Here is a 25802-nt window from a genome sequence, read left to right as displayed (position 1 = left end):
ATTAATAAAAAAAAACTAAGAATACCTTTCACCACATTACGTATCGTTCACAAGAAAAGAAGTGCTGATTTAGATTGCTTTCCCAGTACCTGACGCCCTGTGGATCAAGTCACAGCTGTATTTTTTCATTTTTACCAGAAGCCAACAAAACCCAATTCGCCCCATTGCACGAGCCAGCATGCCTGCTCCTTAGGGGAAGACGTATGTATATGTATGTACACCAACCTGTTTGTATGGAGAGACTTTGCCCTTGCACAGATAACCTTTCCAACGCTAGGGAGGAATGTGCTGTCTGGAAGGAAATGATCTTTATTCAAGTAGCAGGAAGAGTCACCTGAACCTCTCAATCCCTTCTTCTTTAATGAGTTTCTTCATATCCAGCCAGCTTATTTAGATGCTGAAACCAACATCACAGCTGCCTGTGCACCAAACATGCACCTGGAGGAAGGTATTTCAGACAAAAACTGTGCCTTTCTACCCCTCTTCCTTCCTGTTACTCCCAGTTGCTTTTGATGCTGGAAGTAAGGATCCTAGAATAAACATATTTGCATTTTCCTCTTCAGGTCCTGATCTCATCCCTCTGTTAGAGCAATGGAGGGAATAAGCAGGCACTTTCTTTTTCTGAATTGGCCACAGGCTGTGATTCCTCTGTGATGAGTTATTCCTAAGTACCTTCAAAAAGCTTAACGCTATGTTCCCCTTATAATGACATTTTAATTGTGTGGAAGAATAATGGTTTTATTATCTAACTGAAGCTAGTTATGCTATATTTTATTTATAGAGAAACAACTTGCTTTGTTGTTTTAAAAACATTCTCCTTAGATTGCATTAGTATTTCCAGACTAGATTGGTATTTATGTGAGGCTTTAATGGGGCAGACCTCCATGCTGCACAGGCTGACATCCGTCCGCAGACAAAACCCCAGGACTGCCCATTCAATTCCCACATAATTTGTTTTCCAGCAAAGCTGCCTTGAAGCTGCTATTGTAGCTTTTGCCAGCCTCTGGTCAACTTTGTACAGCCTTACTAATGTGGGCAGACCCCAAAGCAAGGAATAACTCTGGGGAGGCCCTGAGGATGGGGAGGGAAGAACATTGAGGGATAACACAAGCTATGGAGGGGTGAAAGAAGCAGTGCCAAACCCTGACGTGTTTTTCCTTAGCTGCCTGCATAGCCAAGGCACAGGAATTCAAAGCATTTTCTGCACTAGAAAGATGGATTACCCTTGTTTGACTGCATGCCCCAGGATGCTGAATGTAAGCCTGATAATATGCTTGCTTTTCTTGATTATATTCCATGGGCCCTAGGCTCAAAACTGTTGCCCAAAAAAACGCAATTCAGACCCAGCAACAAAGCAAGGTGTTCTGGCCAGCAGTGTGATATACAGAAAAGGCGATGCTGCTCCTCTGCTCTGTCCAGCAGCGACTCTTCATGGCTTTTCCCTGTCTGTAGAAGGGACAATATTACTCATTAGCTGTCTAACAACACTGTATGTTGGCTGGAATTAATAATATACATTGCTGATTTTGTACATGATAGAATGCAGAAGAGCTTTCTGCCCATATCATCAAGTGGTTTTGTTCCTGTATTTTTTGCATTATGTCAGAGACCACTGCCACTTGTAGCACATGCCTGCAGGAAAAAAAGTGCTTTCTGTAGGTTTATGTTTATTTGGAAAGTGTAGATATCAATGCTACTCACTGAAGTGGCAAAGAGGTGACTCCTTCAGCAGCTGTGGCCTCAGTGGAGAGGAGACCCAGCCTGATAGAGGCTAGGGTGAAGTTTGATGGATATCCTGACAGATTAGGAGGAGACTTTGGCTTCAGTAATGCATTCATCCACCCTTGACAGAGCTGCCCATCGCAGAGTGCTCAGAGCTGCCAGGAGGGTCCCAGGCAAGCTGCATTACAAGTGTGTTACATCCTGATTTTTTTTGCATAATATTCAAATCAGGGGATTTCCATCAGGCCTCTGTTTGCAACAGGGAAATGGACTTGTTCACCTTTCCGGAAGAAACCACTGAAATCTGTGCTCAGGGGAGCAGCGTGGATTTACTCAAAAGGAAGCTGTGAGAATAAGATGCAGCTCTCTTTTCCTTTCTGTTCTCCTTTCATTAGGGGTGCCATTCATCTTGGGGCCACAGAGTGAAGAGGCAGCCCTCAGCTGAGCCTCGGGGTGGCTGGAGCAGAGCAGAAACACGTGCTGACGGCTGCTGAGGTACCTGGGGGTGTGTGCAGCTGTTTGGGGCTGCAGGACCTGCCTGATGTCCGGGCAGTGTCAGTTACAGTGACACCCATCATTTTGTAACCAGTGTGCAGGGGTCACTGTGGTGTTGCTGTGTTTCCAGAAGGACAGGGGGAAATGGTTTTAAGGTGAGGTAGGGGAGATTTATATTGGATGTCAGGGGGAAATTCTTTACTATGAGAGTGGTGAGGTGCTGGAACAGGCTGCCCAGAGAGGTTGTGGATATCCCGTCCCTGGAGGTGTTCAAGACCAGGTTGGATGGGGCCCTGGGCAGCCTGGTCTGGTGTTAAATGTGGAGGTTGGTAGCCCTGCCTGTGGCAGGGGGGTTGGAGATTCATGATCCTTGAGGTCCCTTCCAACCCTGGCCATTCTGTGATTCAGTGCTTCCAGGCCTTCGTGTGACGGTGGCCTGTGTTACTCTTTCCTTGGGGTAATGCTTCTGGTCTGAAGGAAACATTCTTGGAGAAAAATCCTCCATTCTGCACATGCAATACTGCATCTAAATGGCTTTTTCGGAAGCCATCGATCTGACGTGTCAAATGTGTTTAATGCATTTAATTACTCTATTTCAGTCTTCTATTAGTTTCTATAGACGCTCTCAAATTTAATGTAGCGAAACCTAATTTACATTTGTGTGTACAGTTTGTATATTATCCTGTGGAGTAACAAAGCAATCCACAGGGAACTTTTAAGCTCTATGCAGCTAGACAAGCTGCATGTTACCTTCTTTTTCTTTTTTTTTCCCTTTTTTTTTTTTTTTTTTTTTTTTTGGCCTCTTTTCTAGATAAGTGAGCAGGGAATTCTCCTTGAAGAACTCCTTGTTGGGATGCCTCACATCAGCGCAGCTGCAGCCCTGCAGATCTGTGCGCTGCTGGCTGCGCTTCCTGCACAGTGTTACATATCCCAGTGGTACGGAGCAGAGCCTGCTCAGAGAATCCGAATGACACAAAGGTGGTGCACCTCTCCTTCCACATGCTATTTATAAGAGAGTTCTCTTGACATTCCCAGCAAATCTTTCTCCTGGAAAGGGAGAGTTTGTGTGGGATGCTGCCCATTCCTATACAAAAACATTCACATCAAACCTATGATATTTTTATGGCTTAATGTGACCGTATGAAAGAGACTTTAAGCATGTGAGTGACAGCTCTTACTGTCTTCATGTAAAAATCTGTGTATAATCTTCCTGCATGGCTGCATCTCATTCTGCTTTTGGATGTTTTAATAATTCTGATCTATATGAATCTCCCCTTTAAAAGGGGAAAAATGCAACGTTTGAGTAGTAAGACAATTTCTAACTTTCCATTACCTTTTGATACTTATTCTTAAAATAGTTTTTTTTGCTCTGTATGACTCATTATGGAGTCTTAAGTAGCAGGAATTCTTACATCATATATTAACTTAAGGAAGTCATAGTGATAGAGCTAGGCAAATGGTGCTGTTCTGTTCATGAATTAAGAGTTTATTGACAGGGTCACATGTACATTTACTAATGTCCAGAAGATGGACAATAGGGCACCAGATTCAAGCTTTTAACTGTAGTAACAATTGCCAATGTTGGTATCTTGAACATGTACCATGCAAAAGGAGTTGTGGGGGTAAGGATCTAGATTTAAAACAATTAGAGATTTCACGGTTGAAGCCAACTGTTAACAATTTATGTGCATGAAGAACTTTTTGGCTGTTTTTTAACAGTCCTTCAGTGATGTGCAGTGTTTTTAAAATGCCTTGTGCTCAGTATTCCGAAGTTACAGTTGAAACAGCAGAATCTGATGCAATGAAGTAACTCCTGTGGCCTGAGTGCAGAAAAAAAGCTGCTTGGCCATGACAGGTGGCATTTTCCAAAATTTATATATGGTTTACTGGCACAAATGATGATTGAAAGGGTGTTTATTTACAGTCTAGATATGAATCTTGAGGGGAACTTGTTCCTTGTTGTGGACTTTTTTTTTCCTGTTCGCTGCAGAAGTGAAACCTTAAAGTTTAGATATATACATGTTTGTAAATGTTAATATATTTGTAAATATAAAAATCCTCTGGAAGGCTTTTAAAACACTGTGGTGTTATTTTTTTACTACTGAAGGTTAATTGCCTGTGGGAGCAGCTTTACAAAATCTTACTTGAGCCTGGACCTGTGGGCAGATCGTTTGAAGCTGCGGCTATCGGAGGCGAGGTACAGCGTTACGTACTGTCTGCATCTTTCAAACACAGCCTATTTTTAACAGGAGGTTATGGTGCAGGAGTGATATGAGTAGCAGAGGGGAAATGGCTCTCATTTTCATGTTGAGACTGATTTGTGGCTTTGCACCAGTTCTAACAAAACCGTTGCGTGTCTTCTACACAAATGTGCAATTTGAACTCTGTGTGAAGCTAGACATAATTCATGGCAGTAATTCCATGTGTGTTATCCACTACTTTAAACTGATCTGTATCAAAGACTACTGGATTAACTGTGTTAATGTTTGCACTGTAAGATCTACTACAATGAGATGGGTATCTTATGCTATACATGGTGGCCCTAGAAAATGCAGATGGGAAATCTGTGAGTTTAGGATTAAAACTTGGTTATTGGATGCATACAGATGAAGTGGTCTAGAAAAAAAAAAAAAAAAAGGATTGTATTCATTCACACATATGTCAGTTCAGATTAAGGTAATTATTGAATGGATTTGTTCAAGGAGGTTAAAGGGCTCCTTCGTGAGACATAACCCTTGTGCAGTAGAAATACTAAAGGTTCTACACTGCCTAGACCTTTGAGGTCCTTTATAATTGATTCGTGGACAGTGATCCAGGTGCTTAGGAGTACTTCTGAACTGTGAAAAATTCAGGCTTATTTTTGCCCCCAGGAAAGCATAGCAGAATGACATACAAAAGGAAACTGTGCTGCTCTCAGCTTCACTGTAAATTGCTTTTCAGCTTTGCAGAAAGTGTCAGTCGTGTGTAAAGATAAAACCCTCAAACACTAAAAGCTCAGTCAATTATTTGTATATTTTTTGGAGCAGCTTGTGTCTTCTGAATATCGTATCATTAAAAAAAAATTGGATATCCTAAAAATCTGGGGACATTTGTGACATTCCAAACCTTCCTTACTAGTTGCTGTTTTCAACAACACAGTCTGACAAGTCAGGTTATTTGCCCCTTCCTGCTTCTGTTAAAAGGTTGTCAATGTTAAGCCTTCCAACAGGTGAGAGTTAACCTAAGATTTAAAAATAAATAAACAAACAAACAAATACAGAGTTTGCACAGTTGTGGAACCTGCTTTTGCTTTCTTTCAGGCAGGGTGAAGGGATTAAGACTGAAAGAGCAAAGCTGGTGAACATCATAGAAGAGGAGAGAAGGTAGGACAAATGCTACTTCATTAGCACCACCAGGTTTCTGGCTGCTGTGGATGCCTGCCATGGACAGGGTTGCCCCAATTATTTTTTTCATAGATTTCTCCTATTATATTTTGAGCAGAAGAAATATTTGTTAGTCTACCCCCTGTCCCCCCAAAAAAAGATAAGTCCCCCCCTTTAAATTCAGCTTAGCACAAATAAGCTAAATTTACTATAGCCTTAAGCTGTGGCTCATTGCTGACGTCTTGTACAAACCACAGTTAACCAACCTTTAAGTTTTCACAGTAGAATTTACACATCAGAACAATATCAATTTCACCTATAGAAAGTAAATGGGTTTTCTCTGAAATAAAGATTCGAATGCAGCTGTGGAGCTACATATCCAAGGAAGGTATATTCATGTTTTTTTATCCTCTTGGAAAAAAATTCCTTTGTCTTGAAGTGGTATTAAAGTAAAGTTCTGTTTGAGCTTCAAATTATGAGGAATTTATATTATGGCTTTGCAGCATTCCTTTGTTCAGGCAAAGGCTTAAGGTAATAATCAGAAAGCTGATTATCCTACAACTCAGTTTCCAAATAACTTGTTTGAATGTTTGGTGATTCATCTTACATTTTAGGAACTGGTACTACGGAGAAAAGAAAATCAAAAGTGCCAACAATGAAGCAGAAAACCATTCTTATTTTGCAGGTATTGAAGTCTTTGCAGTCTTTTTGGATTTTGATGGTGATAATGTGTTCTATGTTTTTCTATAGCGTTTTCCTATACTTGTAATTTTCTTCCTGGTTCTCTCTAAACACTGATACCATTCAGTAAGCAAAACAGAACATGAGCAATCTGAAGCCTTTCCACCTTGAGTTGTGCAATGTTATCGATGCACCACATATATGAGTCTGTTTTATTGGACAGATCTAAGTGTATTCTGTACTGATGTATGAGATAATGGTATAGCTTTCACTTGATTCAAATGAATGCATTTGAATCAACTTCAAAAGAGGAAAAAGAAGCCATTGATTATTCTGCTCTGACAAAAAATTTCCCACAGAAGATGGAATAGAAACATTCCATGGCCCAAACTAAAAAAAAAAAAAAAGACAAAATTAGTCATTGTGTGTAGCATTGTAGAATGTTGAATATAAAGGTGAAGCTGAACAGTAACTGTCAATACATACATGTGTTTATGCTTTCCAGAACACTTTTAAGATTTCTATGTCATCTCAAAGAGACACAAATAGAAAATGGCTTTCCTTATTGATTGCTGTTTTGTCAAATATCATAGTGGTACTCCTGGGGGGAAAAACAAACAAACAAACAAGCCTGTTTCCTTGCTAACTTTTGCCTATAAATCTAACTGTCAATTCTCTTCTGGTAGAAGCCAGAAGAATGTGAATGTCTGTATAAATGCTTAACATGCTTCCTAAAACACTTCTCCTCGCTAACTCTCTTTCTTTATTAAATTAGCGTCATCTCACGTTCACAGTCCAAAGCCTGGATCTATCCAGTTCAGTGTGGGACAGGTGATAGTTCACAAAAGATTTGGTTATTTGGGAGTCATTGTTGGATGGGACGTGAGAGCTAAAGCTCCAGAAGAATGGCTACAACACAAATATCCTCCAGAAAAACAGGTTTGGCGGAATTAAACTCCTGTTTTATGAATACAGACACAGAATAACTGGTTAAAAACAAGAAAATCTCTAACGCTGCTTCAGACTTCCTGCTAACCTGATGGCAGAGCTTTGCTTTTGCAGCACTGATTGCTTAAACTTTGCTGGCCAGGGTTGTGCTTGACATTACTTGACTTAAAATGACAAACGCAGTGTTGTATTTAAAATAGCAGGGTCAACCTGAAATGTTAGAATAAAATTTCTCATGACATGTCACTGAAATTGAAAAGTTTCTTCTGATATTCTAGAGTAGATATAACTGGTAACATCTTCACTGCACCTAAGAAATGCAAGTAAGCCTTTGTGTTTAATCTGTTTCAGATAGGAAGCTATGCTTCTGAGGATCTGGACAGTTGAAATGTGTATCTATTTAACAATGGATTTTTATTAGAATTCTTGAAGCTTTTGAAATTCTGTAGCCTAAGTCTGTGTTGTATTTGAAAATCAGATGCTAAATGTTTGTTGACAGTGCTGGCCTGATAATGCAGTGCAGGATACTTGGAGGTTGGCCACTGCCATGCTGCCTAAGTGGCATGAAGGCACTCATCAGTAAGCCAGAGAGGACTGAAAATGAGAAAAAACGAGAAACTGCCTGTAGATGAGAACTCATGTTCAGCTGGGAGCAGACATTCAGCGCTGTTGTGTTCATTTTGTCCCTTCCCTGCTGTGATTTTATCCATCTGCTACTCATCCTTGGCATCTAAAACATCTGCATTCTTGCTCTTCACCCTTCTCTTTTTGTCCCCTCAATGGTATTGTTACCAACTGCACACCTATGTATTTTCCATCAGGCATTCTGATTTGTTATAAGCATCTTACAGTTTTCTGTTCTCCCAATGACCTTGTATTCATATTATGGTTTTAATTTCAATAGAGAAAGTGTGGTTAAGTGTTGTGTTTTTTTTTATTATTATTATTTTTGACTTGCCCTTGCTTTTTCATGTTTTGTACTGCTACGCAAAATGTCTTCTGATCACTTCTGACGAGGCAACTATTAAGCTTGGTTGTTGCAAATCTATGCTGAATATTAGCCAAGCTTTGAGCCCATTCTTTTTCTGCCTTTCTCTGCCTTGCATCTATTACCACACTGTTGAGCAGAGGCCGCTGCCTGTCACTTGGATCAATACTAACTGCTGCGTAAACTCCATTTATCTGCCTATATTCATCCATCACTGTTTTGTGTTTAGACTGGGAGTTACTTTAGGCGGGAACATTTATGGACAGTAGACAGCACAGTGGGACCCTGGCCAATAACTGGGGTTTGTAGGCACTGCAAAAGTAACAGTAAGCGACATTTCCTTCTTGGCTAGGGGATTTTTATATATGGCTGTATATACAAGTTGCTGTAGCTTTATCCACGAGTGGACACTGAGGCTGTCGGAGGTGCTCTGAATTTGACCCTGTCTCGCTGGTGTTCTCTGTCAACAGTTATGAAGGTAGAAGCAGGGCTAACAGATTGTCGCAGGTCCTATATACAGAAAGCAGGCCCCAAGAGATATTCTAAGCCATATATCTTGAAAGATGCATGGAAGAAAATGATACTTAAAATCTTGGCTCTTAAAATAAAATACATATATATTTGCCAAGAAGAACCTCACTGCATTTTGATTGTTTTATATTTAGTTTTCCAAATTGATGTTGGTGTGATCACAAAATGTAAACTTGCCATATGTATATATTAAGTGGTTTTAGATTCTGTAAGTCTACTGCAAGTTAATGGATTATACACTGTAATCTTTAGTCACTATTTCCTCTTGAGGCTCTTTATTTTCCTTCTGTTTTTACAGGATGTAAAAGATACTCCACACTATCGAATTCTAATTAATGCAAGTGGATTGGGCAAATCTACCGCTTACGTTCCCGAGGAAGAGATAACAATTATTGTGGGATTGCAGGTAGTATTTATTTTTATTTAGTTGCAACTCTGTGTTTAAAAGTTGGCTGACCTTTGGCTTAAAAGAAGCTATTTATTTTACAAAGGCAGTGAAACTAATAGAGAAAGCAGAGATGCAAACTACTGCCATACTTTCAAATGTGTGTTTTCAGAAGGTGATAAATAACTCAAACAAGTTACTGTCTACTTAAAAGTATCCAACTACCAAGGCGGTTTCTTTCTTTTGTTTGTTAGCTTTTTTTTTTTTTTCTTTTTCTTTTTTTTTCCCTGAAGTCTTTCAGCAGCTTGGCTTTGGTTATGTACAAGCTGTTGCAGACATGGACTTTTATATTAGAGTTTAACTAACCCATCAATGTTGGACAAGTCATTTAATTTCTTTCTACTGAATCCAGCCAAGTACATTGGTTTCTCCATTCAGCCCTGAAAAATCTGCATTTCAAAAAGCTTCTGCTTAGTCACTATCTAAACTGAATAATGTCTTCCTTCTTTAATTGCTAGACTCCGCTAGCCTATAATTCTGTTCTATATATCATGGTCTTGGTAGTTTTTGATCTCTAGATTACAAAAGATGCACCTGGTTCTTAAACTAGTCAGAGACTAATAACAAAAAAATTGTGTTAGCCAGCAATACAAAACAGTTAACGTCTGAACTCAGGAGTAGGAACTATAGGAGCAGGAATGCAGATGAGTGTCATCAGTATTTAAAATTGGGTTTTGACCACACTGACTTGTGTCTAAAAAAAACCTCTTTATGCCAGTCAGTGACACTTATAGCCCATGGGGAGAAACAAATACCTCATCACAAATATTTACCTAATGAAATCCAGTTATCAGAGGCTTAGTCTTCCCACAGATTATTAAGGAAGATCATCTAGATGCTTGCCAATCTAGATTTCTAGTCAAAAACCATCAAGTTGAAATTAATAGGTAGTCATGCCTATACATATGGAACTATGGGGTGGATAGAACTAGGTGATCCAACCTAAGCCAGTCTATGATTCTGTGAAAGATCATCAACTCTGTGTGTCTTCACCATTTCCCTGACTGCTTTAGCATTCCTGCTGCCTGCGTAGTTGAATTATATAACTGATCCAGCCAAAAAAAAATAAAAGGAAGCTGTACAAGTGACAACTGAGTGGAAACTACTTCAATTAGAAACAGTGTTGTGTTAGAAAATCAAGCCCAGTTAAATCTAGCAAGTGATACCTCAGGAGATTTGTTCGTTTGTAGAGCCCTTGATGATCTGTGAAAGCCACTGTTCTGATTGCATAAACTGTATTACTGCGTGTGGAAAATCCCAGTGAAAGTATATCTGTGTACATTATGAACTTAGACTAATCAGGAATTTTCAAAAAGCTAATTTAAATCACCCAAGTATCAGTTTGTATTTACTGCTAATTCTGGTGCTAATTCGATTTGAAATATTTTCTCAGGTACACCACCCCGATGTGAAAGTCTATTTCTGTGGATATGATGGATCAAAGTATATTTTGCAGCCGTGGTTGAGAGACATCTATCCTCATGACTGAAGCATTCAAGTATCTGTACATATAATGTACATCTGGACAACATATTTCCTTTATAAACTGGAGCAAATAGACACCAAGATAAAAACTAATGCATGGTGGGTTTTTTTTTTCTTATGATGGAATAAAGCATTCCTAAGGGTGTTTTATGTTGAAGGATTCATTTCATTAGAAGTGAACAACTGGTAGGTTGCAGAGCAGAAAAAAATGAAACATTTGAGTTTTATATTTATTAAGAAAGCATAAAAATTTATTAAGAAAGTAAGTATCTTTTTAAAGCAACTTGTTTCTTCTGTTTTCTTTTCCCTTTATCTCAAACACAGCAAACACTCTACAAGATGCGTAAGCAGTAGCATTCTGGATTCTTTCCTGCAGTGTCAGTGAGTCTGGGGAGTTAGATAGGTGACTGTTTATGTGGCCTCCCCATTCTTTTGTTTCTTCTTCTTTTATTAATAAAGGCTTTCCCAATGACTGGCCAAACAGCCGACACACTTCTTGAGCTTTCTGCCGTGTGTTTCCAACAGCAGAGACACACACTCTACGGCTGAGAGGTAGAAAAAGCAGCATGGTAATAAAAGCAAAGCCAACTTGTACAAATAGCAAGACTAAAATAGCAAGACTATAAGCAAGGAGCATGTTCTGATTCTAAGTAAGCACTGCATATGGCTCATGTCAGAGCACATGAGTAGCTGTCAGCACTGGGAATTGGTAAAGGTACTTAGAATTATCAGCATCTGGTAACATAATTGTACCTTCACGAATAAATTCAAGAAACACATGCTGATGTAACCTAAGTCAAATTGTGTTGACCTAATATTTGCAGTAGGTTATACTTCCAATGGAAATCAGTGAGAAAACATTTATCACATTCTGCCTTTGCGCAGGGGCACTGCAGAAAGAACAAGATTCAATCTCATAAGCTGAAAAGCATTAAGTTATATTTAGACCAAATGCTAAAATCTGAAACACAAATTTTCTTATGTATGAAGGAAACTATTTTCCCCCATTACGAACTGTAGAAATTAAGTATGCATATTAAATATTATCTGAGGCTGTAAAATTTGTGGCACAAGAGAAAACTTACCGAAGGGTGTCTATGGCTTCTGGCGTGTGGTAGAAATGAGGTGGGCTGATGGTAACAGAAGTTCCTAACTTTTCAGTAAGTAAATTGCAAACATTCTGCATTTTTCCAAAATCAGTGAAAATAATACAGACCTGGAAGTGAACATAGACATCAGACAAGTAATTTTTTTTTTTTGTTTTCTCCGATGATTGAACATGTCTAATTAAATCAGCATGAAGACAGATAGCTACAAACTAACTTAATGTGCTAATCCTGTATATAACACAAACGTTTACTGAGTTGGAACACTTATATACCCGTACAGATGATGAGCTGTTTGCTTTGCAACAGAAAGAAACTCATAAAATGATTTAAAACTGAGGATTAAGAAAATTCCCCTTTGGGAGGAAGCATGGCGTTCTTGGTATGCAGACAATTTGAAAAATGAACACATGCTATTTGGGACACATGATTAGATGCATCTTAGCTCTTCTCTTTTAAATTTAAACTTAGATTACTAGATGTTAATTATGCAGAAGCCCAAGCAAAATGATGTGGAAAACATTGTGCATGAAGGAAAACTGCATTTTAATTTCATGCATTACATTCAAGAAATCTAAACTGAGAGAAGAAAATAAGCCTAGTCTAGTCTAGTTTGCAGTGGGCTCAAAACATTGTGGTGAGTGAACAGATTAATTCCAGAGGCTATAAAGACCACGGCACTTCAGTCTAGGATTAAATACAATTTAAACATTTATCTGTCTGTAGCTTTGGCAATAAGAAGCATTAAATATAGATACATAAGGAATTAAAGTGTTTTCCCAAGTGCTACAAAGCAAGCATTGCTATCAGCCTGGATTCAGAGCCCTACAGCCTTCTCTGCAGGAGAGCAGTTGTGAGCACTGAAGTAATGATGCCCAGCTGCCGAAGCGTTCAGCAAGCAGAAATCCCAGCTCTCAAAATCTTTTTTTTAGGACCAAATCCTCAAATTCACCTAGCAGTACACTGCTCTGATCACCAAGTCAGGGTTAACACCTCTTATCCCTGACTCTTTCTGGACAGCAATAAAGCTTCAGCAGGTTGGGACAAAGAAAGTTGTTGTAGAGGAAATTCCACTGCTGACCCACATGAAATACAGATCACATTCTCCATGCAATCCATACAGCCTACCCCAGTATAGGCATAGCTATGGAAATCCAAACTACTGCACGTCAGCTGTACTGCAGTAACTTCCTATAGGCATGCCACACATTTACCTGGTGGTAAAGATCATCTAAATGAGTTGAGTCTTTCAGTGAGAGAGGGCTACTTCATCTACAGGGTGAGGTAAAAATGGATACTGACAATTATCACAAAGCAATTAATGCACTAATTCTGTTGCTCCTGTTAGCCTCTCTCAGTGCACATACACCTTATCCTAGCTTGAATCTTTGTACTGGCTCAGTCCTCACGAAACTGAGCCACAGCTCAGCTTAGGGCCTTAAAAACTGGCCAAGATCAAGTGACAGGGTAATTACACCTTCTATGATGACAAATCATGTCCGTTGTGCAAAAGTGCACCAAGCACATACGTTTGATTTATATACCCTTTATGCATAAATTGTTGGCTGAATCTCTTTTGGGAGGTGCAGCACCAATCTGAACTAAGACCAAAGATGAGACTAAAGCTAGATTTCTTTCTTCGGTGAGAGCTCTTGACATACTCATGTATTTTCTTGTGCTGCTTTCCAAGAAAATGGTTCTAATTGCATTTTGTGGAAGTTGGTCTCACTATGATATAGTCTCACTACAAGGACTGACATAGTGTCTTCCAGATTGCTATCAATGTTTACAAGATTAGCTCCCTCAAGGGCATGAAGCAGAAGAATGATCAAGCAAAAGAATGGTGGGTCTTAAGTAAGAGATAAGCAACTCAGTCTGGGGTGGCTTTGGGCACTGAGGAAATTTATTGTTAATAAACCAGCATGTAATCAGGTACTCTTGGGAGCAGAAAAACACTGAGCAATACTGAATTCTGTTCTTTCCCAGTTTTCACTTAGATTACTTAGGCCTACATTCAGTAATTTTTACTTCAATTTAAAGAGGATATCTGAGCAATAAAATGTAAAACGGGCTTTTGATTTCTTTAATAAAATTATGATGAAGATTAAGAAGTGTGAAAACATAGGGTGGACAAAACCATTACAGGCACATGGTAAGATTTGGGTAAGGCTGTAAAGGACCAGAAGTTGTGGTTTATAAAAAGGCAAGTACATTAAGATGTGCACAAGAACGACTTGATCTTCATCCCATCTGATCAGCATGCAATAAATGAACTATTATTATTAAGATATCATAAAGCTTTGTGATCTCATAAAACTTCATTCTTCTGCATATTTTCTTTTGCTAAAGAATGAATTAGAGTTGCAGTTGAAAGTGTATCTTAACTATAACTTAAAATAGTTATTTGTCTGGGAATTTCTTAAGCCTTCTGAAAATTCTTACAGTAGACAAATGGTAAAAAGTCTGAAGAATGAAACAATGCATGACTTTCTGTGATTTGATGTACAACAAACACAATGGCAAACTCTTTAGTACAGAAGGCAATGTTATTAATTTTAAATTCATTTATATTGCTGAAGTAGTACAGCACACTGGCCAATGGAGCTTCAGAAGATAACGAAACTGCATTAACAAAAGAAGTCCTTACATAAAGGGAGAGGCAAAGAGAAATGAATCTCTGCATTAGGAGCCACAACACTGCTACTTAAGCATATGGTATAGCCAGCAGCAGCAGCACTACAGGTAGGCAGATTTTAATGTTCCCAAGCGCTGTGCAACCATAGAACTTTTACAGCTGGTCCAAATGACTGACTGAATACTCAATCCATGTAATTTGCTTTCCACTTATAATCTTGACTGAAAATTAATGGTAGGAAAAGGACAGTGATTGGTTAAGTTACCACGTAAGACTGATGTTGTAGGCCTAAGTTTGCTGGTAACAAAGTACTGCCTAAACAATTAATAAATATAGTTTTATTAATTTTTAACTATAGGCTATTTAAAAGACTCTGTAATTGAAGCTTTCATGAAAGTTGTAATCTAAACTATGAAATTAAAGTTGTTCAGTAGATGACACTGATGATATCATCATACATAGCCAAGGACTCATTTCCAAAATTCAGATTTTGTTCTCCAAATATTCAATTATTTGTATATTTGTTGTTAGGAGAATATACCTTAAACAAGAAAACTGAAGAGGCTGAACTCCGTTTTAGGGGACTGTGAGCAGCAGCTCTATAAAAATGCTATCATTTTATTGTGGACTTCTATGTTTATTTTGTAAGAACCAGTAAAGTTGCTTTGTAGTGAATGAAGGGATAAAAGCTGAAAAGATTCATAGACCAAAAATACATAATCTCCCTTAGGGAATACTTTCAGCATAGCATTTACTTCTCCCAGTAGTATGAATGTGGAAAAATACACCCTCTTGAGCTGATTCTGAAGTAAATGGGATTATTCCCATAATATTTGACTTTCACTCAGCACTTTTTACCTGCAGAATTCAAAGCGAATTACCTAGGAAACAATTAGCTTTGCTTTACTTGCAGCAGGCTGATGGCAGAGTCACGTAGAACAGACTAAAGTCCAAGTGTTGTTCAGCTGTGGCTTAAACAAGTCTAGATTAGGGCTGCTGTGCCACTGTCCCCCATCCATTCCTGCCCTCTGCCTTGCACTGCCTCCAGCTCACAGAGCTAAAACATTGAAAAAATAACTACTTTTTTCCTGGATTAGCTTTTAATTGGAGTAGCTTTCTAAATCAACCCATTACCTTACTACCTAAGTAAAACTCCTTGAGGAAGGAGGGCAAGAACATCCAGGGGTGGAGGAGAGAGAAAGAGGTCTGTTCATACCACCACAGGACGACAGCCCTGGAGTCCCAGCACAAAGCAGTCCCTTCTGTAGCATTACAGCACGTTAATATGAGAAGAAAAAAAAATCCTTTCCATGTTACAGTAGCAGTTTTGTATGCAACAGAAGACTGCAACCAAATAATGCTTTTAAACTGTAGTCCTTCCTTAGTTTTTTTTGGGCTACGTTGCTTTTCCTGCAGAGAATACCTACTCCTTATTACGAGAACGGATAGTGGGTAAATTTTGCATCGGTCCTTGCTCCATTGCTTTGTTTCTTTAGGGTGAATACATACCTCTGCTTCCATCTGGTAAGTGTCCTCTACTCTGCTAAAATCCTCTGTTACAGTCATATTTTCTTCCTAAAACGAGATACAATAATCTTAAAAGACAGAAATGAAGGGTCTGTTGGAAATGTATGTACATTGTGCTCAGTAGAAGTTGAACGGTTTTGGCTTATTACTTATAACCTAGCAACAGAAGTTGGGAATTTTCCATGCAAATCTCTTCAGTTAAAGCTGGATGTTAAAGATTTCTTGATGTTATTTAAAGTAAATCACGCAGCAGCGCTATAAGTTAATTCTGCTGCTATCCACCTGAAGGCAGGAATGAGGTCTTGAAAGCAACTGCTAGCTAGAAGCTCTGTGTATCAGCATGTAATTGTCAATCCATCTGATAAAAAAAAAAAAAAAACCAAAAAACAAAACAAAACAACAACAACAAAAAAAAAACAAACAAAAAACCCAGGAGATTTCAGCTGTTTTCAGAAAGCTAGCATATGGAAAGTACTCTTCAGATTTTAAGATATTTCAACCACAGCAGCTCATGGCAAGATGATTTAAACAATGCCTAATCAGTGGTTATTCAGCAGGAAGGAAACCCTTAACAGAGGCTATTCCAATCTGACATTCTGCAGTAATAGCAGCTATATTATTCAATGTGATGTCTGTACAGAGCGCTAGAAAAACCTTACTCACATACAGAGTAAAACTCAGATACAGAGTAACTCTGGCTACATCTGAATACCCAATCAGCTTGCTGGTAGCCTAACATTTCTTTCACCCACTGCCTTCTTCGGTGAACAGTCTGGGTGAACAGTTTACCTACAACAAAGCCAAGCTTTCCAAATTACTGAAAACGCTTTTATTATTAATCCTAATTCCATAGGAACACATAATACTTGCTTTCAGGGTTGATGCATTTCAGTAGATGCTCTGTGTCAGAATATTTCGTACACAGAACTGAAGTGTTCACTTCTATTGAATACCATGTATATATTTTTTTAGAAATAACATTAATTGTGAGAAGCTTTTTCCTTCTAAAATATGAAATGGAAATGAGACCCATAATTATCATTGCACAGCACGTACAAGAAACAAATTCTAACTGTTCAATGCTATGATTGATAAGCAGTGCTGAAATACAAGCACAACCATCCTTTATTTTTTGGAAAATCTCTCCTAGCAAGGGCAAGGACCAGGCACAGTGAATTCCTAGGAGCGGTATTTCCCCTTTTACAGCCACAGATTTGAGGTAATTGGGAAGCGTGGCCAGCTGCAGTTCAGTAAAAGATCATAGAATCGTAGAGTCCTTAGAGTTGGAAGGGACCCTTAAAGGTCTTCTAGTCCAACTCCCCTGCAATGAACAGTGAATGAATTCCTTTACTCCTTTTATTCATGAAATGGAGTAAATCTTTCTACTTTTAGCAGACTCAATTTAAATTCTACAGGAAAGCTTTCTTTTCTTATAGGAATAACCACAGATATAACTCTTATTTTACAGAAATAATTACACTGTAATAGAACTTGAGAGTAAACAGAAAAAGTGCTTTTTTTTTTTTTTTTTTTTTTTTTTTTTTTTTTTTTTTTTTTTTTTTCCCCTCCCATTCTTTAATCCCTTTTAAAAAGTTCTGTTTCCCCTGAAGGAATTCATCTTCTACATCTTTTGTTTGCGTTTTGGTCTTGCACTCGCCCCGTTGCCGTATGTTTAAGGGCAGTGCCATCGTGTGGTTCTAGGCACTAGTGCAAGATCAACGTGATTGGGAGGGAAAGATCCTCTTGTGCCATCTATTGTAACATTTCCCTCACAGCTAATTTTTATCTCACCGGATTTGACAGAAGCTGCATGAGTTACTGGAGATAAATGGAAGACATAATTGCTGAAGTCATAACAATGTGGCCTCCTGCAATACATCTTCTGTTAGACATTTTGTTCCCTTTTAGTAGGGTGTTCTATCTTCAGACAAGGAAACAGAACAGACAAGTAGGTGATCACAGAATTTTAAGTTGGAATATGGGGTTTGACTACATCAGAAAAAAAAAGGCTGTTTTTTTTTTTTTTGTTTGTTTGTTTGTTTTGTTTTGTTTTTCCCATACTGCTTATGTCTACTATTTATATTTTGGCTGCAAACTCTGTTCATTTGATCACAATAGCCACAAGGGAAGAACAGTTTTCTCTGTATCCTATGAAAAGTTACACTTTCAATGCCTCAGGTATCCTGGACTTCTGCAATTGTTTTCTTCAAGCAAATGTCAGGATACTTTGAGGATACTTCTTAAAATACATAGTAGTCTTAAAAACCGGATATCTTATGGAGGTTTCTACATCTCTTAATCAAGGATGCATTGAAACTGGAAAACGGTAAATAAGTGAGCAAAATGTCACAATGTTTTTCTCCACTGACTGTATGGATGTGCATCCATGACTGTGGTTCCTGGATAATGGGCTCCAAATATGGAGAACGTTGCATGTATATCCAAGGACATTCCCTAGCATGGATAAATCCCAAGCCAGAGCGTGCTGGATACTGTCTGTGAACTGTTTGTTTGTTTTGTTAAATAACACTCACTCTAAAGCCTCAGATAACTGGCCCAAGTACCAGCACTGCTGTTTTTAAACAAGATGGCCAATGACAATTGTTAGATGCAGTGATTAAAGAAAATGGGTGTTACTGTCACACACTACTCCCCAGGTATATTCTAAGTTGTGAATATTAAACAGCACGCTTCTACAGAAAAGGAAAAATGTTCCTTTTTAAACAGCTGGGCTCAGCAAGAGATTGCTTTCCCTACTGACTGTTCTTTCCCTGCAGCTCCCTAAGCAGATTCTGTGCTCTGGAGTATATCCTTATAGCACTCTATAAATAAATTCTACTACGTGCACCTACTTCTGATTAAATTCCTTTGTAAATATACATGGAAATTAGGTGCAGCCCCAGGCACCATGACAGGCTGCTAACACAAGCTCCTGCTGCTGCACAGGTTACACACTCCTGATCTCACAGGCTTCCTACAACAGCAGCATAAAGGGTTAAGGAAAGGGATCCATGGATTAATAAATAAGTAAATGTACAGACTAACCCGCTATTTCTAAAGAGGCCTTCTATAACCTTGAAAGAAACAGAGCCATATGGAGAATGTGAAGAGTCTAGAATGCTATTAACAACAAGAGATGTTAGGAAACGTTGAGAACAAACTGCCAGTAGTTATTAGTCAACAGAAAAGGCAAATGATTGCTCCAGCAGTAGTGACTGAAAATTGGATAGAACAAAGCAATAAAAATGACACCATAGGGAACTACCCTCTAAAAAAAAGCAACAAACATAACTTGTTGTTCTCTGGAGCTAACACATTGCTAACACTGAGAAGCCCAGAACTTCCACAGCATGTCACAGTCTCTCTTATCAGCAGAGAGAAGGAACACATCCATCCTCCAACACGTGCTATCTCTGAAATAGCTACAGAATCCTGAGAAATTACTGTAACAACTTACGGACTGCTCAGCTCTCAGTGTAAAACCAGCCTCTTTTCTACCCGCTTACACCATCACTGTGATTATTTTCTCTAGCTTGCAGTAATGTGCACAGCACCTCAAAGTGCTCTCACTCATTTAGCACAGCTCACTCCTTTCATGTGTCATCCGACACAGAATCAAGCCGTGCTGTTGGCAAATTAATCCTCCTCCTGGTTGTCACCAGTCTGAGCGGGGCTCACGGGATGTGATAGAAACACACGCTACCACCTCCTAAGTGAAAAACGCGGGTGACAGATGCAGCCCACCACAGCCTGCATCCGCGCCATTCAGTCCCACAGCTGCAGCACGACCGTTCCCCGAATCAGGGCTGAGAAGCCCTTCTCCATCTCCCACTGCTTTATGTGATGATGCGCGGAAAACGCACGCAGCGGAACTGCACGGAGGGACGGAATCAGAGTGAGGAAAAGGCGTTACATGCAACACTACGCTTTCACCACGCCCAACACGCGGCTCGCTGCACAGCCCACACCGCGGGACTGCGCCGAGGTGTCCCGCGGGCTGACGCCTCCGGAGGCTCCGCCGCTCACCGGGACGCCGCGTTGCCGGGCGCTCTGCGCGATGTACTCCAGCCTGCGGGACACGCTGCTCCGCGCCGCGCCGGCCACCCCCTTCCGGCTGCCTAGCCGTAGCGACACCCTCGCACGGTCTGGGACAGCGCTCAGCTCCGCGCTGCCTCTCACGTGGACTTCCCGGCCGGACGGCGCAGGGAGGCCGCAGCCGCCACCCGCCGGGAGCGGGGCCGGGACTGAGGCTGGAGCTGGAACGGGGCAGAGCTCGGCGAAGACGCGCGCGGGAGGCGGCACGGGCAGCGCCATCCGGGAGAGCCCCTCGCGGCACCATAGCAACCAGCGCTCCCGCTGCACCCTGGGTGGCGCCGGACGTGACGCCCCAGCGCCATCGCTGCGGTCTCAGCCGAAGTCTCGCGAGAGCTGCTGAGCGTCCCGCCCTGTCGCGTAGCGAGGCGGTCGCTCCTTCGCCGGCCGCTGTGCCGTAACAGCCGGCCGGGTGGTCGTGGAGAGTGAGACTCTTCTGTGCGGAATGCTGCCCTGTTTATGTCGTTTTTCACCTCTTATTGTATATTCGCGGTATAGTAGGACCTGGAGTAGAGCAACAACGGATGGGCTACACTCTCGGGTGCTGAGGGAGCTGGCGGTGATGATTGCCGAGCCCCTCTCGGCCATCTATCAGCACTCCTGGTTAACTGGTGAGGTCCCAGAGGATTGGAGGCTTGCTGATGTGACTCCCATCTTCAAGAGGGCCATAAGGAGGATCCGGGGAACTACAGGCCTGTTAGCCTGACCTCAGTACCAGGGAAGATTGTGGAGCAAATCATCTTGGATGAGATTGCACGGCATGCGCTTGGTGTCCAGGGGATCAGGCCCAGCCAGCACGGGTTCATGAAAGGCGGGTCATGCTTGACCAACCTCATCTCCTTCTATGACTGGTAGATGAGGGAAGGGCTGTTGATGTAGTCTTCCTAGACTTCAGCTAAGCCTTTGACACGGTCCCTCACAGGCTTCTTCTGGGGAAACTGGCTGCCTATGGCCTGGACAGGTCTACCTTCTTTGGGTAAGGAACTGGCTAGAGGGCCGTGCCCAGCGGGTCATGGTGAATGGAGCTAAGTCCAGCTGGTGACCCGTTTCAAGTGGTGTCCCCCAGGGGTCAGTACTGGGGCCCATGTTGTTTAATATCTTTATTGATGACCTAGATGAGGGGGTTGAGTGTACCTCAGTAAGTTTGCAGATGACACCAAACTGGGAGGTGGAGTCGATCTGCCTGAGGGTAGGGAGGCTCTTCAGAGGGATTTAGACAGGCTGGACCACTGGGCTGAGGTGAATGCGATGAGGTTCAACAAGGCCAAGTGTCAGGTCCTGCACTTTGGGCACAACAGCCCCATGCAGCGTTATAGGCTTGGGGATGAGTGGCTGGATGAGTGTGAAGAAGAGAAGGACCTGGGGGTGTTGGTTGATGCTCGGCTGAACATGAGCCAACAGTGTGCCCAGGTGGCCAAGAGGGCCAACGGCATCCTGGCCTGCATTAGAAATAGTGTCGCCAGCAGGAGCAGGGAGGTGATCATCCCCCTCTACTCAGCACTGGTGAGGCCGCACCTCGAGTACTGTGTTCAGTTTTGGGCCCCTCACTACAGGTCCTGGAGTGTGTCCAGAGAAGGGCAACGCAACTGGTGAGGGGTCTGGAGCACAAGTCTTAAGAGGAGCAGCTGAGGGAACTGGGATTGTTTAGTCTGGAGAAGAGGAGGCTCAGGGGAGACCTCATTGCATTTTACAACCTCCTGAAGGGAGGTTGTGGTGAAGAGGGATTTGGCCTCTTCTCCCAGGCAGTGAGCAGGACACGGGGTAATGGCTGCAAGTTGAATCAGAGGAAGTTTAGGTTGGACATAAGGAAGAACTATTTCTCTCAGAGAGTGGTCAGGCACTGGAATGGCTGCCCAGAGAGGTGGTGGAGTCGCTGTCCCTGTCAGTGTTCAAGAGGTGTCTGGATGAGGAGCTGCGTGATATGGTTTAGTGCTTGTGGTGGCAATGGTGATGAAGAGACGGTTGGACTGGATGATCTTATAGGTCGTTTCCAACCTTGTGATTCTATGAACCTGAGGGGTACGTGTCATGAGGAAGAGCTCCAGGATCAAGCTCTTTTTGTTGACCCTCTCTGTACGTGGAAGCCTGGGTTGTGCAGTGCTATCGTGCCTCTTCTGTCACAAACCAGCCCTACTTCCTGCTGTTGCTTCTTTGTGCGGGGATCTTGGGTTGACTTTGCAGACAAAGGCCTTCCCTCACCCTTTTTTCCCCAGACTAAACAGGCCCAGTTCCTTCAGTCTCATAGAATCAAAGAATCAGAGAATGGCCTGGGTTGGAAGGGACCTCAAGGATCATGAATCTCTAACCCCCCTGCCCATGCAGGGCCACTAATCTCCACATTTAATACTAGACCAGGCTGCCCAGAGCCCCATCCAGTCTGGCCTCAAACACCTCCAGGGATGGGGCATCCACAACCTCTCTGGGCAGCCTGTTCCAGCACCTCACCACTCTCATAGTAAAGAATTTCCCCCTGACATCCAACCTGAATCTTCCCTCCCTCAACTTAAAACCATTTTCCCTTGTCCTGCAGTTATCTACCCTTTCAAAGAGTTGATTCTCCTCCTGTTTGTAGGCTTCCTTTACATGTTGAAAGGCTGCAATGAGGTCACCCTGCAGTCTTTCCTCATAGGGCATTTTCTCCAAGCCCTTCACAAGCCTCGTTGCCCTTCTTTGGACCTGCTCCAGCACCTCAAAGTCCTTTCTGTTCTGAGGTGCTCAAAACTGAACACAGTACTTGAGGTGAGGTCTCACCAACGCTGAGTACAGGGGCAGGATGACTTCCCTAGTCCTGCTCACCACACCATTCCAGATACAAGCCAAGATGCCACTGGCCTCCTGCACTGAGCATGCACTGAGCTATTTCTCACTAGATGCGGAATTTCCTCTTGCTGAACTTCATGAAGCTCCTTTCAACTCAGCTCTCCAGCCTAACGAAATGACTGTGAAATAATCTGCTGTAGTATAGTTATCTACAATGTATATGTACTATATATATGGTTATCTACTATATGTATAGTAGATAAATGGGGAGCGATGGATGTGTTCATTGTGACTTTAACAAATTTTTCAAGACTGTAAAACCGATGAAGTTCAGACAAGGTAGGTGGACCAGTGATGTGGACCAAAAAATGACTGAGCCTCCATGCTCAGAGAGTTGTGATCAGCAGCACAAAATTCATCTAGAGACCAGTCACCAGCAGGGTGCTCCAGGGACTGAAGCCAGTACTATTCAGCATCTTTATTTATGACCTAGTGATGAGAAATAGGGCACCCTCAGCAAATTTGCTTGGGATACAAACCTGGGAGCTGCCAGGGAGAAATATCTGGACAGGCTGGAGAAGTGCCTGGAGAAGACAGGAACCTCATGTAATTCAACAAGGGCAAATGGCAGTTGTTGCAACTGAGGAAGAATAACCACTACAGTCTGGGGCTGGTTGGCTGAAAAACATCTTTAGGGGAAAGGATTTGGAGATACTGGTGGACATCAAGTTGAGCATAAGCTGGTGTTGTGCCCCTGAAGCAAAGGAGACCCAACAGTATCCCAGGCTGTTTTAGGAAAAGCATTTCCACTAGTTTGAGGAAGGTAATCCTCAGAATGTTGTTGAACTACAGTCTCAATCTTCTGTAGGCTTTTCATATCTTAACTAATTTTCACTCAAGGCAGGTGCCAAAAAATGTGAAGATATTTGTTGAAATTCTAAAATTCAATTTATTTTAATAAATTCAAGTTATTTTAATGAGCTAACCCAGCGTTTCATGGGTGTATCCAGGTAGCATTCACCTGTATGTCTGGTCTCATTTGTTTCAGAATTTCTGAGGTATGTTGTTACTGTGTACATATGTGATACATTTTATTTTGATTACTTTAAATCTGGATATTTAAATCAGGCATAGAGGCTGAAAGCTAACAGTGCTGTACGTTTTTGTAGAAGGTCTTGTAACCTTCAGAATTTGTGTCAGAATATCTGCCTGATACGATACAGATAAATATTGCTGTACTCTCCTAGATGGAAACATGTTGGGTAAAGACATTGAGACCTGATTTTACGTTACAAGTCAGATGCAAGTTCATTGGAAGTGGCAGGAAAGGAAATACGAAGGGAATTGAAGTTCTCTCTTTTTTCCTTATTAATCTTCTTGATGCAGTATATACTTCATGTCCTGTCATTAGAAAGATTCTGTGCAGGTTGCCTTTCCCATTGTTAATATCACATCTGCCTTAAGAAGTGTCAGTGACTTTTGCATGCCTCGTGACTTTTGGAGTCTTCTTCCCTTTAATTCAGTTTTCTCTTCAGACTTGCTGAACGCTTGAAGCCTCAGATGAAATAGATTGAACCTGTTAGGTATTCATTATCTCTGGAGATGATGTTCCGTGTTCTCAACATGGATAACTGAAAGTAGAGACACCTAAAAGTTTGAGCGTAACTGACTTTGATCAAAATTATATGACAAGGAAGACAAGGTAGAAGCTTGTAACAGAATCCAAAATATCAGCGCCCAGTCACTTATAAAAATCAGTTCTGGATCTGATGTGAAAAAGGGCTGTCTTTCAGAAGGGAAATATTAAAGGAAAATGGGTACAGAGGAAATTGTATATTCAATATGTATTCCTTGGAAATAAATTATTTCATCAAACAGGGAAATAAAAAATAAATGTTTTTGAAAGTATTCTTTCTTCTTTGTCATTCTTATTTTTTCTTTTACTCAAAGGTTTGTAGTAAATTTACTTAAATATGTAGCAGTATTAATGGACAGAGTAAATGCTGAATGCCACTCATTAAGCAATGATCAATAAAGCTTTTAAAGCTACTATCATGAAGCCAAGCTGTGCGCTTACCAGGTTGTTTTTGTGTGTTTAAAACTATTCTGTGTCAGAAAAAGTCATAATAGTAGTTATTACACACACATAGGGAGAGATGTGCAATGAAATATCGTACGTGTTATGCACTTTCTAATTCGATGCTATATGATGTTTAACTTTCTGGGGACACAGTGTGCCTTGTATAACTGTTACAAAACTGTTACAAAAAAGGTATTTTAAGCAAAGAGCTTAACTGGATGTATTCAAGAAGACCTTTTCGAAGTCCAGTTACAAAATGATTTCATAGAATCATAGAATCATTAGAAACACAGAATGGCCTGTGTTGAAAAAGACCTCAAAGATCATCTAGTTTCAACCCCCTGCTATGTGCAGGGTCGCCAACCAGCAGACCAGACTGCCCAGAGCCACATCCAGCCTGGCCTTGAATGCCTCCAAGGATGTGGCATCCACAGCCTCCTTGGGCAACCTGCTCCAGTGACTCACCACTCTCTGTATGAAAAACTTCCTTCTAATATTTAACCTAAACCTCCCCTGTCTCAGTTTAAAACATTCCCCCTTGTCCTATCACCATCGACCCTTGTGGGTGCCGTTCCCCCTCCTGTTTATATGCTCCCTTCAAGTTTTGGAAGGCCACAATGAGGTCTCCCCAGAGCCTTCTCTTCTCCACGCTAAACCAGCCCAGTTCCCTCAACCTTTCCTCACAGGAGAGGTCCTCCAGCCCTCTGGCCATCTTAGTGGCCCTCCTTTGGACCCGCTCCAAGAGCTCCACATCCTTCATGTACTGGGGGCCCCCAGCCTTTTCAAATCCATGTTAGACTTGAAACTGAGATTAGACCTGAGAATGTAGACATTTCTTCTATCTTCCTAAATTACTGAATTCTTATCTTATTTAACAGTCACCAAAGAATTTCAAACGTTTTGTTGCCTATGAAACTTCCAAAGTTGTCAACAATTTGTGGAGCA

The 25802-nt window shown here is 41.2% G+C and overlaps 1 protein-coding gene and 1 long non-coding RNA gene across 2 annotated transcripts; one reads left to right on the top strand and one right to left on the bottom strand.

The window, feature by feature from the left end:
• The first annotated feature begins 7112 nt into the window (after positions 1-7112).
• LOC122183095 lies at positions 7113-10731 on the top strand. Its single transcript, XR_006180092.1, has 3 exons — positions 7113-7199; positions 9026-9133; positions 10566-10731. It is a non-coding gene; the product is annotated as an uncharacterized LOC122183095 (long non-coding RNA).
• Positions 10732-10873: 142 nt separating this feature from the next.
• On the bottom strand, positions 10874-20276 carry IRAK1BP1 (interleukin 1 receptor associated kinase 1 binding protein 1). Its single transcript, XM_042876853.1, has 4 exons — positions 19952-20276; positions 15908-15973; positions 11743-11873; positions 10874-11202 (listed from the first exon to the last, which is right to left on the bottom strand). The coding sequence occupies exons 1-4, from the start codon at positions 20237-20239 to the stop codon at positions 10932-10934; spliced, it is 756 nt and encodes a 251-aa protein (XP_042732787.1). The 5' UTR covers positions 20240-20276; the 3' UTR covers positions 10874-10931.
• Between the last annotated feature and the right edge of the window lie 5526 nt (positions 20277-25802).

The sequence above is a fragment of the Lagopus leucura genome, unplaced genomic scaffold (assembly GCF_019238085.1).
Source record: "Lagopus leucura isolate 7727_CA_CO unplaced genomic scaffold, USGS_WTPT01 Super-Scaffold_73, whole genome shotgun sequence".
NCBI classification, from domain to species: domain Eukaryota; kingdom Metazoa; phylum Chordata; class Aves; order Galliformes; family Phasianidae; genus Lagopus; species Lagopus leucura.
This window is presented reverse-complemented; position numbering and strand designations above follow the sequence as displayed.